At 39.6% G+C, this 15,877-nt stretch overlaps 1 protein-coding gene across 1 annotated transcript; it reads left to right on the forward strand.

The window, feature by feature from the left end:
* Positions 1–1,883: 1,883 nt before the first annotated feature.
* On the forward strand, positions 1,884–11,613 carry MS4A2 (membrane spanning 4-domains A2). The gene is made up of 7 exons (XM_019753993.2): positions 1,884–2,398; positions 3,468–3,591; positions 4,057–4,191; positions 5,774–5,830; positions 6,356–6,511; positions 6,859–6,954; positions 7,825–11,613. Exons 1-7 carry the CDS (start codon positions 2,337–2,339, stop codon positions 7,921–7,923), a joined length of 729 nt encoding a protein of 242 aa, XP_019609552.2. The 5' UTR covers positions 1,884–2,336; the 3' UTR covers positions 7,924–11,613.
* The last annotated feature ends 4,264 nt before the right edge of the window (positions 11,614–15,877 follow it).

Genomic DNA, 15,877 nt, shown 5'->3' on the forward strand with positions numbered 1-15,877 from the left:
TATACTCCCAGTTAACAGGGTAAACAGGCATTTCTTCAACTCTTTCCCCAGCAGAGGTTGCTGTAATTTCATTGAGGGAGAGCAAGGAATGAAATCACCTGAGGCTATGATTTTAAGTCCTGGCTCAAACATTCTTTTTCCTGGGAATCTCTTCCTTGAATTCTACATACCCCTTATCAGGTAGAATTGATAGGTCCTCTGGTATGTTCCAGCAGCCTCTGACATCTTGGTATTTTTATATCATTTATCTTTGGTCTATGCTGCTGGATTTTGAGCTGGACAAGGGCTGGGATCACGGTTGAGGGAACAGAGTCCCAGAGAACAGTTTCCAGGCTCTCGGCCTCAAATGGAAAGGTGTTGGCTCGGGTGGTGGTTGGACATCAGCTGTAGCCAGTTAGCCAATTAGCCACTAGTATAGCTGTTGTGGCTATGTTGGTTGGTTGGTTGGGTGGTAGGCAGAAAAACGGATGGCAGATTGCAGATCGTATGTATCCTACTTCCCGTGTTTGTCTCGCCCAGCCGCTAGCCAGACTGGGGTATAGGAAGACCCCTTGTTGGGGTACTGACAGATATTTGCTCCCTGTGTCTCCAACCCAGCCGCCAGCGAGAATATAGTAATATGACTCCCCTATCTAAGGCTCCGTGGGTGTTCCTTTTTGGCCTCACCATATCCTGCGTTCTTGTGTGGGGAGCGGGAGCTGAGACCCCCCCATGCCACCCTGCATGACAATGGCACGTGGGTTAATAAATTTTGTTATGAAAGGGATGTTAATGCATCTTTTAGTGTCTGTTCATACAATTATCTTTGTTTCCTGGAGAACAAGGAGAGACTTTATCACGTCCCAGAGAGACAGTCCAGAGGATTAAAGGTATAATTTGTCATATCTTCCAGTTTAATGAAGAGCCATTCAAGGTCATTATATAATTAAGTTGAAATAAAAGTGTCCCAAATCTGTGAATCTCACCTGTATCTTCCCTTGCTATGGTCCAGCTAGTTGTGCATTTAGAATGAACACATTAGGTTAGCTCTAACCCTAATTGAAGCTTACTGCTCGGCCCAATACTTCTGAGAGCTACTCACAGGAATTGCCATCAAGTTCATGCCCCTCACTGTTTCCACTGTCCCATCATCACCATCAAAGTCAAAGGGTTAGAAAATGTAGGAGAAGGAGGAGTGGGAGGGGGCCCATAGTACCTACAGGGAAGGCTCTGAATAGCTTTGATTAACTGCCTCCAGCCAGGTATCTGGTTTTACAACAACAGGTGACAAGAGGTGGTTTGGAGCAAGATAAGTGTCTGAGTCAATGGACCTCCACCCAGCTTAGGAGGTCACGCACTCCCGTGGAAGAGCATGCACCACCTTTTTCTGCCCAATCAATGTGTAATTCTCTCACTCCAGACAGCAAACTATAAGCTCTTGGGAATAAGACCCCCCCCCTCCTTTCCCCTCCTCTCTCCCACCTTGGCTAGACCAATTCTCTTTCCTGAGAATGTATCACTAATAAACGCTGCTTGCATATTAATCAGCTCTGACCTTCGACTCTTCTGTGCGTAGGCAAGAAGAACCGAGACTCCCAGAACAAAAGCAGCAGACAATCTAAAGTCTTCGCAGACAATGGAGTGTCTAGTGTGAAAACTTCTCAGCTTTCACAGTCTATCAGGAAAGGTTCACAGCAGTTAGAACTCGGCCTATCCAGTTTCTGAGACCATGTGCTGCAAAGAGCCATACAAATAAAGAGTGTCCAAAAGAGAAGAGAGAGAAAGACAGTAATATTGAAGTCAGAGCGAACGCAGAGATGCAGACGATAAGACACACTCCTACTTGCAAACAGTGCTTCAGCCTTAGCTTACATGTGAAGCCCAGTATGCCTGCAACTGGGAAGACAGGCTTTTCAAAGGTACATACAGTTGGAGAACTTCTGGCACAGAAATGGCTGAATTGCAACACAAGTAGAGAAGGCTCCAGAAGAGAAGGACATCTCTTTCTGTTTTGCAGTTTTTTCCTTACCTTCTCAATCTCCATTAAATGGTTTCATTTTTAGCTTCTGTCAATTCTGCTGGTCTCCAGCAGAATTAGTCTCCTGGAGTCTCAAATTCCCTCATTTCACACTAGTCCCTATTCAGTAGGGACTCGATTTTGGTCTTCATTGTAACAACCCCAGCTGATCTTAATCAGCCGGTAAACTTATCTGTCTGACAAATGTCTTAAGTATGGAGATAGTCATCAATGTCCTGAGCCGGGCCTCTTAACTGCCCACCCAGAGCACCCCTGGGAGGAAACCCACTAAGGCTGGTCAACAATATTCTTCATCACTGGATAGCTCGCTTAATGAAAAATGGACACAGAAAGTAGAGGCAGAGCAGGTCTTGCTCTCCCATCCCCTCAAGAACCATCCAAGTAAGTACCAGCTATTTTTTTTTCCTATTCGCAGTCACTTAGTGGGCCATAGATGGTCACAGTGCTGGGGAGACGTCAATTCATGGACCCAGGCATGGACTCATCTGGTTTCATTAAAATACCCACTATAAGGGAGCTATTTGCTCTACTTCCCCAGTAGGTCTCTGGTTTATGGGGAGGAAGGGTTTTATTCAGCTTGTGAACTGGAAATAACTTAATTTTTCTAATGAAAGAGGCTCAGATTCTGAGTATGAGGTAGGGAGTTCATACTATCCACAGAGATCTTTTGCCTTTCTGTCTGATGTGTGTTAAAGGACAGAAGCTATTAAAAATGACCTTGGGATTCTTCCAATTTAGTCTTTGTGAACCTTAAGCTGCGGGATCTGGCTCCACTGTTTAGAGGAGAAATGTTCTTGGAGTAAAGTCCGTGATAGAGGTGGATAATTTAGTTTTCATTTGAATACCCAAAATGACCACATGTTAAGATTTTCCTTTTAAAAGTTTTAGGAGAGGCTTAAGACAGAGTTTTGGGAATCAATATCAGATTGAATATCATTGCAAAATGTTAAGTATATTCCAAATGTTTAGAAAGGACAGCATTTCCAGTTAACCACCTCTGAAGATGAAAATAGGAATAGAGATTCAAGTAACCTGTCAAAGCCATTCCTTTGTGCATACGAAATTGGGTGTGTCATTAAAATACATTTTAGATACATTTTTATGTTAAAAGGACTGAGAGATGCATAGGTAAATGTGTTTGATTGTTTTTATTTTCACTCATGCGCTTAAATCAATGGGAAGGAACTTGGATTAATTCATATATCAATCCTGAATTAAGAATAAGACTTGACACAGTTTTTGTCCCATTTTGTCTCCTCTAATCACTGATTAGATAGTGATCTTAGCCAGTTACTTGGACCCTCTGAGTCTCAATTTTTCATTCATTGCAATGAAAATTTTAATTATAGGATTGTTTTGAAAAAATAAACTCCCCTTTCTGTGAGTTCAGGACATTGCACAGGAAGTTAGAGAATTTTCTCACGACTGAATTTCTGTTTAAACTTCACAGTGTATCTGAAATTGAACTTTCAGAAGCACCTTTCCATGATAGCGCCCTGTTGGAGAAGCCTGCCCCACCCCCACCGCCCCAAACATGGCGGACATTTTTGAAGAGAGAGCTGGAATTCCTGGGGGTAAGTGGGCCTCCTCCAACCTCAATTAAAGCAAGGACTGGCTCTAGGAAAGAATACTTGGTTGCATTACCACTGGGTAAAGAGAAGCATTTTCTCATGAAGACTAGGATAAGAGTGACAAGATATGCCAACCCTTGTCAGTTGCTGGTGGGTTAATGTAGTATCTTGTTGTGAAGGATTTATAATTTTTATCTTCACTTGGATGGAAAGGACAATTATTGATGTCCACCATGATTATCTAAGTAAACACACGTGAGAAATGTATTGGTTACTCCTACATTAAGTCAGTCTGTATCAATTCTTAGAGTGGCCAGAGAATACTGGAAAATAATGCAATTTAATCCTGTCTCAGGACTGCCTAAGACACCAAGGCAGTTTCTCATGTTTGGCCTCAATTATAAGGAAATTGATGCAATTTTAGGAAAATATCTTTTCATTTCACAAAAGTTATGCATTTTTCTACAGGTAACACAAATTCTAATTGGGTTGATATGTCTTTGTTTTGGAACATTTGTCTTCTCCATGCTCAAGATTTCAGAATTTGAGAGAGATTTATTTTCATCATTTAAAGCAGGCTTCCCATTCTGGGGAGCACTACTTGTGAGTATATATCTATAATTGTCTGTGAAATAATACTGTACATATTAGCTTTTCTCTAATTTAGATTAGATCTAACCAACTGTTTATGTTCAGTATTCAGAATGTATATATATATATATATATATATAATTATATTTATATTATATGTATTTGTACATACTTATTTGTATAAAAATATATTTGCAGTTTATAAAATACTTTGAGTTAAACACATTAACACATTTTTATCAGATGAGAAACCTGACATTATAAAAGCTAAATGAATTGCTCAAGGGACATTTAGCCAATATAACTAGAACCTAAACTTTCAGAATCCAATTCCAGAAAAAAAATGTCCCTAACACTGTTCATCAATAACATTATTTGAGTGAAGGGAGGAAAAAGAGATTACTGAGGTGAGGAGAAGAAGGTCAAAGGCATTTAATGAACTTCTACTATGCCCTAGAAACCTTTTCCAGAGGCTTTCTCATTGTATCTCTTTTAATTATTATACTGTTTAGAGACTAGATGACTGAATGAGATTACAAAGATATATAGCTTTATTGAGGTATAATTGACATACACTAAATTGCACATATTTAAGGTATGCAATTTGATAAATTTTGACATGTGAAAACATTACCACATCAATATAATAAACATATCAATCACCTCCAAAAGTTTCCTTATGCACCTTGGTAGTTCTGTCTTCCCAGCCTCAAGCAATCGCCGTTCTGCTTTCTGTCACTATAGATTAGTTCACCTTTTCTAGAGTTTTATGTAAATGGAGTTACACAACCTGTTCTCTCTACTGTCCGGCTTCCTTCACTCAGCATATTTATTTTCAATTAATCCATGTTATTTTTTTGTATCTACACGTCATTCACAGGATGTATTTTAACTCTAACAAATATCACATTGGTTTGGCACTCTGCTAAATACTTAGGACCAGAGCACTTGTTCAGAATTCTCCTTGAATCTTGTCAATTTTTAATTTGAAAATTTTCTATCTTTTCATTCCCCACTTAGCTTATTAGTGTCTCTCAACGCATCATACAATCTGAATCTTTGAAATTGTTTTGAATTTATGCTATTGATTTCTGTTTTCACCATGTACATTTTCATAATTACTACATGTCTATACTGATACATGTCAGACTCTGGAGATATACATGCCACAAACACATGCTTCTTGCTCAAAGGAACTGACAGTCTAACACACAGGGTGCACATACAAATAATTACAGTGAGAGTAGTGTTAGAACAGAATCATGCCCCAGCTATTGTTGGACCTTGCTACCCAGGGCCTGTCAGGGTCAGCATCACCTGGGGAGCCTGGGAGAAATGAGGAATCTCAAGCCCCATCCAGGACCTAGTGAGTAAGAATCTGCATTTTAGCAAGACCCTCACATAGTTCATATGTACATTTAATTTTGAGAAACATGCTGTAGGCAGTAAGAATAAGAAAACAGTGAGCTCAAGGGGGACATGAAAGGATGGCTTTACAGAGTACCCACAACTTTACCTTATATTTGGAAGAGGAGGTGAAAGGGACATAGAGAAAAGCAGAGACTCACTGTGCTTCCCTCCCCCTTTTGGACAGTTTACGATTTCCGGAGTTTTGTCAATTATGACTGAAAAGAAAGATGCAACATATCTGGTGAGTTGCAAGTCTTTGTTCATCCTTGAGAAGGTAAGAAAGGTCAAATTTAGGAGTCTTTAAGGAGCCATGTCATTATCTCTTATATTATAAAATAAGGTGATATGTGATTTTTTTCCCAATCTATTTTGTGTTAAATATAACCATTAACATATAATCATTGAAATATCAATTGTGTGTTTTAAAAACAAGAAAGTGTAATTACCTTGACACTTGTTTAAAAAATATTCTCACACCAGCCTTGTCCTTGTAAGTATAGACATATGATCAAATAAATGATTTGTTTCCAATTAAGGAGACTATGGAGGAGAGAGGTTGTGTGTCCATATGGGTCTTCATGAATGCAGTCCTAGCAAGACGCTTGTAAATCCTTATTAAACGAGTACATTTTCAAGATTTCCCCTTTTTAATCTCTATTTTGAGTAAGTGCAGAGTGTGCTGGGTACATCCAGGCCTGACACGCCAGGGGGTTAATTGAGTGCACGGGCAGTCACAGGACGGGGTCTAAGTGTTTTTTATCATCAGATGCGAGGAAGCCTGGGAGCCAGCTTGGTCAGCAGCATCGCTGCGGGAACAGGAATCGTTATTCTGGTCATCAACCTAAAGAGCTGCTTGGCGTATACCCACTTTTGCCAGAAAGATTATGAGGATGAATTCTGCGTAGCGGCTTGTTTTTCCATTGTATGTATTTCTTGTGGGAAAGCTAAGATTCTGGGTCCTAATCTAAGTAAGAAGCCCTCATCTCCTTTTCCATGAACACAGTCCTTTTTTGCAACCTCTGTCACATGATGTGGTCTTCTGTGGGTTCATGCACAGAGTTGCTGGCTGCCTCTCCCCACACCCCAGCCGAATTCTGCAAGGTTGGAGTCATCTGCCTTGAGTAACCATCTCCTGGTTTTCCCGTGCATGTGTCACTTTATAGAGACTGAGCCCGGGGGTGGGGGTGGGTGATGAAAACAGGAGCTGCTGTAAGGGGACTTACCTTGGGACTCTACTTGTCTTTTTGGTTGTTCTCGGTTGTTCAACAGGAAATTGTGGCGATGATTCTGTTTCTCACTATTCTGGGGTTTGGCGTCGCTGTGTTACTCACGCTCTACAGAGTTGGAGAATTATTCAAAGGAAAGGTAGGCAGAGGCCTGATACTAAATCCTGAATGACAGGCTAGAGAGGTTGAGCTTAATTGCTGAAACACATGGCCTAGATTTTCTGGAACATTTTATCCAGAAAATGATTTCACCAAGTTTCAGTTTTTTGGTTTTCAATTCGCATGTTTTAAACCACATTCCACTCATAAGTAGCACACATATCATAGGATGTCCCTGGGACAGAGGGTTAGGAAAACAGGACCTTCATCATTTCATGAAATGCAGATACTTTGAAATGTGTCGAGCATGACAGATGAATGTGCAGGTAGCATGTAATGGAACCACTCAGATATCTGGCCTTATTTTCTCTCCCAGAACAGCTCCCTTATATTTGTTCCTGTTCTCTCTTTTCTTGGCTTTCACCTTCCCACTTGCTCTGAAGCCTCAATTTTCTTTCCTCCCTAATTCACAAGTAGCACCTGCATTTCTACTTGCTTTACCCATCCATTACACCTTTGACATCCGAAAAAGAATTGCCAATAGCTGATGCACATATGCTTACTCACATCTTCCAGATGAAACTCATTCTCCCTCTGTTCACTTGCCTGAAGCATTCAAGTCTGGCTGCCTGTTTGGATCAGTTTCCTCCAAAGACCAATGAGACAGCAGATATACCAAAGTTCAGAAACATCTACCAACTTGTTATTGACTGGCATGATTTCTTTTGGTCCCACTTGGCCAGCCAATCTGGCTGGGTTTGTTGGAGGTGGAGGGAATAATTAGAGCATGATGGGAGACAGTGTGAGATTCGGAGAGACGAAAGGAAATGATGACCTGTGTCTCTTTAACAAGTCTTCTAATGGTAGAAAATTCTGGGTGATTGATATTCAATACTTTTTCCCTTACCAGATTCCAGAAGATGTTCTTTATGAAGAATTAAACATATATTCACCGATTTACAGTGAGTTGGAAGAAAGAGGGGAGACAGCTTCTCCCACTGATTCATAAGCATTGAGTGTTCAGAACATTCTCATTCATAGCAAATGGTCCAGTAAGCCAAGATATTTGTTGAAGGCCCTACTGGTAAAATCTCAGTTCTCTCTATGATCTGCCCATTGTACACTGTGATGCATTCATTCTCCAGACGGCAGCACTCTGTTCCTGTTGTTTCTGTAGACCTAAATGCTCCCCCCACCCCCATTTATACATACGATAGACTCCCGTTTCCCTTGTTTTCTTATTGCTATTTCACACCCATCTCTTCTGGGCAGTCAACATGTAGTAAGCATTTACTGTGTGCCTATAACTGTGCAAATAGGAAAAACAAGAGGGAGGCTGGTTGAGAGTTGAGTTAAACTTTAGCAGTTTGGTTTTCAACCGTTTTTAGAGTTCACAAGAACTACAGATGTGCATGATATATGTCCCCCTATTAGACTGTAAGCATCGTGAGGGCAAAATCCACTTAGCAAACATATCCTGAGAAACATTTAAGAGTTTGAAGTTTCCCACACTCGTCTCTTTCACATTATGTATCCCAGTATTTCACACATGGTGGGTGTTCAGAGTGTATTTGTGGAGTGGATGGGTATAGATTTAGGGAGGAGATCCCACCAGGTCAGGCCAGCAGTAGAATGGAAAAGGAGAAAGAAATGATTCTGAAGTGAATTTGGAAGCGATAAGGAGACCAAATTTGTAGCCGTAGAGTTAGGAGGATAGTCAGATGGAGATGTGAATAGACATTCTGCAAGCATGTATTAAATACTTTGTGGATCCATATCTGATTAGTAATGATGTTTCCTGCTTATGTTTGATTTTATTATATGGAGAAAACAACATGGTGTGTTAGAAGGGTCATTGGTCTTATAAACGCAGGGAGTCTGTATTGGAATCCCAGGCCTATTGCTTATTATTTGAGTGAGTTGTGGCTAATCACTTAACCATTTATTTAACCTGGGTTACCTCATCTGTAAAATTAAAATATTAGGAATAACTTACCTGCCAGCACTAAAGGTGTGTTGTGCAAACACACACACACACACACACACACACACACACACACACACACTGCTCTAAAAGAGAAAAATGTTATTATATAAATGATTTAATTCATATATATATGTAGATATATATGTATATGCAATCTCCAAATCTTATTAATTTCCAATGATATAAAATCTAGGTTCATTTTATACTTAAACTCTAAAGCCCCACTCTCTAATCCACTTGAACTTTCTCTTTGTTATGCTTTGTGCTTGACTACTTCACATCAGCACCCTGGCTTGAAATGTTCGGTCCCCTCTTCTGTGCTTGCTTGTTTCTTCTTTCTTTAATGCCTATTTTAAATCTCACCTCATTCTTTGAGATTTTCTAGTCAAGATTGCTCCTCTCTTGAGACGATGAATTTTTCAAACACACACACACACACACACACTCTTACACTATATATAACTTTCTAAATGCAAAATTTTACCTTCCCTCAGTGATCACACATTTTTTTGTGAATCTCATATGCAGAATCTCATAAAAATCTGTATATTGCCTAAATCATCAGCACATTCACTGACACAATATTGTTCAATAATGTTTGCAGACGGATGAATGGGCAATGGGGAGTTTAAGCTACTCGGTATCTGGTAAAAAGGAAACCATAAGTGGAAAGTTTATTTAAGGTGAAATTTGAAATGAAAAAAAGAATAAATTAATGAAGACCTGAGCTAAAATGAAATCAGTGGGAATGGATAGAAATAGTCATATCTAACACACAGAGAGAAAGACTAATTGGTCTTCTTGTTAATAAGCTGAATTAAAGGATAAACTTAGACAAGCAGTTGGTTGATTAACACATTAAATATTTGAGTCTAAGACCCGTGGAGAGCACCTGGAAATGTTGAAAGAAACGATGGGGAGTCAGAAATATGAATTGATAAGGGAAGAGACCAGAAAGACCTAAATCAGCTTTATATTATCAATTTTAGGAGACCAAAGAGAAATGCAACTGGAGAGGGTCTGATGGCATCCTCTGTAGAGTTCTGGTACAGCTGAAATGAGGTCACAGATTTAGTGTCATTATAAGAGAGCTCATTATTAAGTGAAGTATTAATTAACAGTCCAAGAGAATTATATTGAGATAAAAACGAAGCCAAGTTAACCTTCGCATGTCTATAATCAGAGGGAAAATAGAAGGGAAAAAAATCCAGGGTAAAAGATACAAGACTTATTCAGAAAAGTCCATTGTGAAAGAGTAGACAGAAGTAGAGAGCAATTAGACAAAGAGGAAAAATAACCCTCAGAGACAGGCTCTGCAGGCTTGAGAAGAGAAAATCTGTCGTGATAAATCAACTCCAGGTAAGGCGCGGAGACAGGCCATAGCAAATAGCAATGGTGAATGACTGGAAAAGGTGCAGAGAAATTAAAAGTGGTTATGGTGATGTGTAAATGAATAAAACATTTGCAGAGGCATTTAGAGAGAGAGAGAATGGGGGTATATGTGATGTGAGAAATGAGAGTAGACTGTGAATAGACAGCAGTGAAGAAAAATAAGCGAAATAATTTTGTTGCTGTTGATGTTCTTATTATTAAGAGAAGGAAAAAGGAGTTCAAATCTTTAGGTTTCAGTCCTGTGGAGGGACAGGAAAATCAGTTTTGGATATTATTCACAATTCATTAATAAAATAATTAATTGCATTTTATGTATTTAGGATGCCAAAATTAAAAAGTGATAAGTAGATGGTAATTTCCCCAGACTATAACCATGATCACGTAACTATACAGCAAATGAGTAAGTGACTTGGTGTGCCTATCTAATCTCAGGATCTCAGGCAGTCTATTTTCATTTTTCTGAAATAAAGTTTTGTTTCTCAAAATTTGACAGCAGAATGAAAATATGCCCTTTCACTGTGTAGCTTGCTAAGCTGTATCTCCATTGTTGAGCATCCATAGGTTTTAATCACATCACTTTCATGGCAGATGTACTCCCCTCCAAACACTAAAGCCTGGTCTACCAGGACCTCTAGAAATGGACCCAGTCTATCGTTACAATTGTATAATAGTGTACAACACTCTTTCATTCATTCAATTCATTTTTTCCCTAAAGAGCCCACTTTAATCAGGCCCCAGTTTAATTCTCTGATTTTCTGCCTTGGAGGAAAAACAAGCTTGACATCTAGTCCAAATGAGAAAGATTCCTACTGGCCGTAGCAGCAAAGTAGCAGTTTGGATAAGTGAAATTCACAGTCATACTAAAAACCCTCTTAATTCAGCTGTTCTCAAAAAGTTGGGTGGGTACACTGCAATTAAAGCAAAATTTTAAAAGTAAGTTTCTCTCCATTTATATTGTAACCACATTGTTGACTGTATATTTTCTATGTACACAACCCAATTTTTGTATCAAGACCATTCTGATAGTTGTTCTGCCCCTGCCTGTCTTTTATCACATGCCTATTTCAGGCATACACTGAGCACACAACTGGCATGCTCTTCACACATTCCTTGTTCCAAATTATCTTTCTAAGACTTTCAACTTAAAGCTCATCTTCTCCAAGAAGACTGCCTAATGCACACCTTTCATCCAGCCTTCATTCTTGCTTTATAGCCACTTTACCTCACGATGTAGTATATTAGCATTTATTGTTAGTCTACTTGTGATCTCCTTGATGTATCCTCAATCACTGCATTTGTGCAATAAATTGGAATCATTAAGGTTGGTTTCTTGTGTGTGTGTATGTGTGTGTGTGTGTGTGTGTGTGTGTGTGAGAGAGAGAGAGAGAGAGAGAGAGAGAGACTGATCAAGAATAATAGAATGAAAGCATTAATTCAATGATACAAAGGACCAAGAACCATTTCTGGAGTCCTCCATTTTATTAATGCTTTATCAAATGGCACATCTATAAATAACCCCACAGAGAGAAAAACAGGTGTAAGGACAATCGTCAGCCATCTCTTGTCGATAAATGATGGGATGAAGCTAAAATGACACTGGACTATGAGTCACATTTTACAAGTTGGTCCTGACTGTAATTTATTCGCTATGTGAACTTGGCACAGTCTTTTCCCTTTGTGATCTCAGGTTTTCCATCTGAAAATGAGCAGTTCAGAACAAAAGATTCCCACCTGATCTTTCTGTTTACACATCTTCCAAGTGATTGTTTATTTGCTCCTGATATAGAAACACGGAGTGTTAAGAGTGACAACAGCAACATGGTAGCATAAGACATTCCTCCTTTTTGTCTCCCATTTTAAACAATTAATTCTTCATCCATCCATGAACCAAAGTACCTCTATGTGGGCTGTGGGATTCAGAACCATACATCAAGGGACCCAGGAGGTGTCTTGCCTACCTGTGCAGTGGATAATAGGTAGACAGACCTCCACAGAGACTGTGGAATAAGCAGGAGCTTGTTAACTGGCCACAGCCCAATCCACCCCAGTAAGGGAAAACCAAGAGAGTGCTGACGTGGGCAGACACCCACAGATAAAAGAGACCTTGTAGAAATGCAGCCCTCTCAAAGAGATTCTAGCACTCAGTTTGAGAAAAACAAAACAAAACACAAGTTTAGGACACATTGGAGAGGGTACAAGGAACTTTGTCAGTGACATCCCATCTTTGAGGTGACACAACAGGGGGCTGAAATAGCCAGTGGCCACCTGTCCTTTGGGAAAGGGAGAGGAGAGTGACTCTGGGCCACCACAGCTGTGAGGGACACTACTGTAGAAGCCTGTTTTCTCCTGTAGCACCCTGAGTATGAAGGCAAGAGCTGAGGGTGGGAAGAGATCTCTCCATGACTTGGGGGTGGGAAGATTTTAAGAAAGAGATAGATAAAAATATTAAAGGCCTAAAGGAACATGGTTCCTGCTGATGGGTTTTAGGACTCTGGCAGGAAGCCCACCCACGAGCTGCTGGGAGAACTTCACCTGACATCTCCCACGTGGCATGTGGGCACCCCAACGCAGGTGCCAAACTCACACCTTCCCCACTCTGCGGCTGGGTCCTTCGGCATGCTCCTGAGTGTAACAGGGAGGGACCAGCCTCAGTAAACAGCGGAGAAACCACAAACTTGAGCCACCTTCTGAGAAAACAAAAGAGGTTTCCAGCAGCCAGCCTGGTGAGATGTGAGAACCAGAAAAGATATACAAGCTTAAGAATCTTGCCACAGGAAAGAGTAAGCAATGTGGAGCAGGTGTATCCATCTAATGTTGGAGAAAATATCAGACATAAGCAGCACCAACAAAAAATACCTCCCACTAGATATGGCAAAGAGATGTTAGGAGGTGTCTGTTGATTCAAATGTGAAAATAGTAAAACAAAATCAAAGGAACATGAAGAATCAAGACAACATATTGCCACCGTAAGATAAGAATAACCCTCCAGCTGAATTCAGAGACACAGAATTTTGAGATTTGGCTGATAAAGAATTCAAACCAGCTGTGTTGAGGAAACTCAATGAGCTACAAGAAAACGCAGAAATATAATTAATGAAATCCAGGAAAACAACTTATGAACCAAATGAGATATTTAATAAAGAGATAGAAATCCTAAAAAAGATCTGAATGGAAATTCTGGACCTGGAGAATTTAATGAACAAATAAAAAATGCAATAGAGAGCATTTATTACAGCACAATAGATCAAACAGAAGATGGGATCTGTGATCTAGAAGACAGGAAATTTGAAATAACTCAGTCCCAGGAAAACGAAGAAAAAATAGTAAAAGGAGCAAAGAAAGCCTACATGATTTATGGGACACCATGAAACATACAAATGTTAGAATAACTGGAGTTCCAGAAAGAGAAAGGGGGGAAGGAATGCAAAAAGTCTGTTTAAGAAAGTAATAGCAAAGAACTTCCCAAACCTGGGGAGAGACCTTTACATCGAAGTTCACAAAGATAATGAATCACCCTATAATCTCCCTGCAAAACAACCTTCTCCAAGACACATGATAATGAAACTGTCCAAAATCAAAGGCAAAGAGAGAATTTAATTATAGGATAATGATTTGTAACTCTTTTCCTACCAAATGTGATTCTAGTACATAGCACTGGCAGGGTATAAACTGCATCCAGAACCCTGGCACCAAAGGCATCTGGGAAGTATTGACTCCAGTCTTATAACCCCTTTTACTCAAAGTAGAATATGAAATGAGAAGGGCTCATCTGGTTTTCATAAAAAAACAAACAAACCCAACTTATATATTCAAGATAACTTCATTAAATGCTTGGTGCTAACCTATATACCCATTCCCTTCCCTCTAAAGGAATTTATATTCTCTTTTACCAGGAAGAAGAAAGTTTAAGTTGGAACAAGGTGCTAGGGTGAAAGCAGATGTCTGTCACCAGAGATGACGCTCCAGAACTAACACTGAAGGGTTAAGTATATGTGCAAGTAAACACTATAAGCTATAGGTACAAGATTGTCTTTCTTCCATGTCATTATGAAAATGTTCAACTATATTTATGGATCTATAGTGCTTTACGTAATGTCTGGCCCAAATTTTGCACCTGGGAGAGTAGACTTGCTCACTAAATATAAAATCTTTACTCTTTGTTATTTTTAAATGTTGTTTCTTTATGTTCTTCTCAATGATGGTGTTGGAGATAATTCCATTTCCTGTGTGGGAAAAGGTGACCTTGTAGATTATTTCAGAAAGAGGAACCTCTTTGCAAAACATTATCTTTTTTGGCTTTCTTCCTTTCCCAGTCATAGTGTGATAAGATATGACGTCTGACAATCACATTCACAAACTCATTCTAGAAAAAGTGCTACATATCTCATTGCTGGATATCACTGTGGTCACCTTCCATGTACTCCCCTTGGGAAGCTATGCACCGATGCCAGTGCCTAGCCCACCCTTCAAAGCAATTTTGGAACTCTTTCTGGAATGGCCATCAGAGCTGTCGTTGTATTACCCTTGATGTCCTGAATGTCATCAAAATGTCTTCTTTTCAACGTTTCCTTTATTTTTGGGTAAAGAAAGAAGTAATTGGGGGCCAGATCAGGTGAGTATGGAGGGTGTTCCAATACAGTTATTTTTTTACTGGCTAAAACTCCCTCACAGACAGTGCTGTGTGAGCTGGTGCATTGTCGTGATGCAAGAGCCATGAATTGTTGGTGAAAAGTTCAGGTCGTTTTTGTCTAACCTTTTCATGCAGGCTTTTCAGCACTTCCAAATAGTAAACTTGGATAACTGTTTGTCCAGTTGGTACAAATTCATAATGAATAATCCCTCATATCAAAAAAGCTTAGCAACATCATTGCAACAAGTTCGCAAACTTAATTGTCCGACCTCGTATAATGAGTATGTACTCTTTTTTTATTTGGCTTCTTTTACTCAGCAAACTTATTTTGATGGTCATCCATATTGTTGTGTGTACAGAGTAATATTCCATTGTGTGCGTGTGCCACAACTTCATCAAGTTGCCTATTAATGGGCATTTGTACTGGGGGGTTGGAGGATTGGAAGGGATGGGGGGGAGTTTGTAGGACTGAGCCCTTAACCTGTGGGATTTGGTGCTACCTCCAGGTAGATAGTGTCAGAATCCAGTTAATTTCTGGGTGGTGGGGAAAAAAACAAAAGCAAAAACAAAACCACACACACATCATAGTAATTAAATAGAGATTTCAGTTGGAAGCTAATTACTTACATAGGTTCTGAGACTTAATTATAGAGGGCTTGTTTGCATGCACTAATGAGTAAAATACATATGATGAAACACTAGTGTCTACTGTAAAAGAGTCTGAACACCACAATAAATCAGTTAACTGCTATTGGCAATAAAGGGGTACAAGAAAAAGTTGTCTGCTTTACTTCCCCATTATTTACTGAATCACCATTCTGCCTAGTTTTCTAGGAAATGTCTATTTGACCGATTTAATCAATGGTAACTTACAGTTCTGGGCTTTTGCTAAAGTCAATGTCTGGCAAATGGAGAGACGTCTCAGCCCCCACCCCATTGAACATATATATTCAA

Source organism: Rhinolophus sinicus, linkage group LG06 (assembly GCF_036562045.2).
Source record: "Rhinolophus sinicus isolate RSC01 linkage group LG06, ASM3656204v1, whole genome shotgun sequence".
NCBI classification, from domain to species: Eukaryota; Metazoa; Chordata; class Mammalia; order Chiroptera; family Rhinolophidae; genus Rhinolophus; species Rhinolophus sinicus.

Bases quoted from the DNA above. Each gene is read 5' to 3' on its own strand.
- MS4A2 (XM_019753993.2), top strand. From the start codon at position 2,337: ATGGACACAGAAAGTAGAGGCAGAGCAGGTCTTGCTCTCCCATCCCCT. The intron at 3,592-4,056 runs GTAAGTGGGCCT...ATTTTTCTACAG, and splicing joins GAGAGCTGGAATTCCTGGGG to GTAACACAAATTCTAATTGG. The intron at 5,831-6,355 runs GTGAGTTGCAAG...TTTTATCATCAG, and splicing joins AGAAAGATGCAACATATCTG to ATGCGAGGAAGCCTGGGAGC.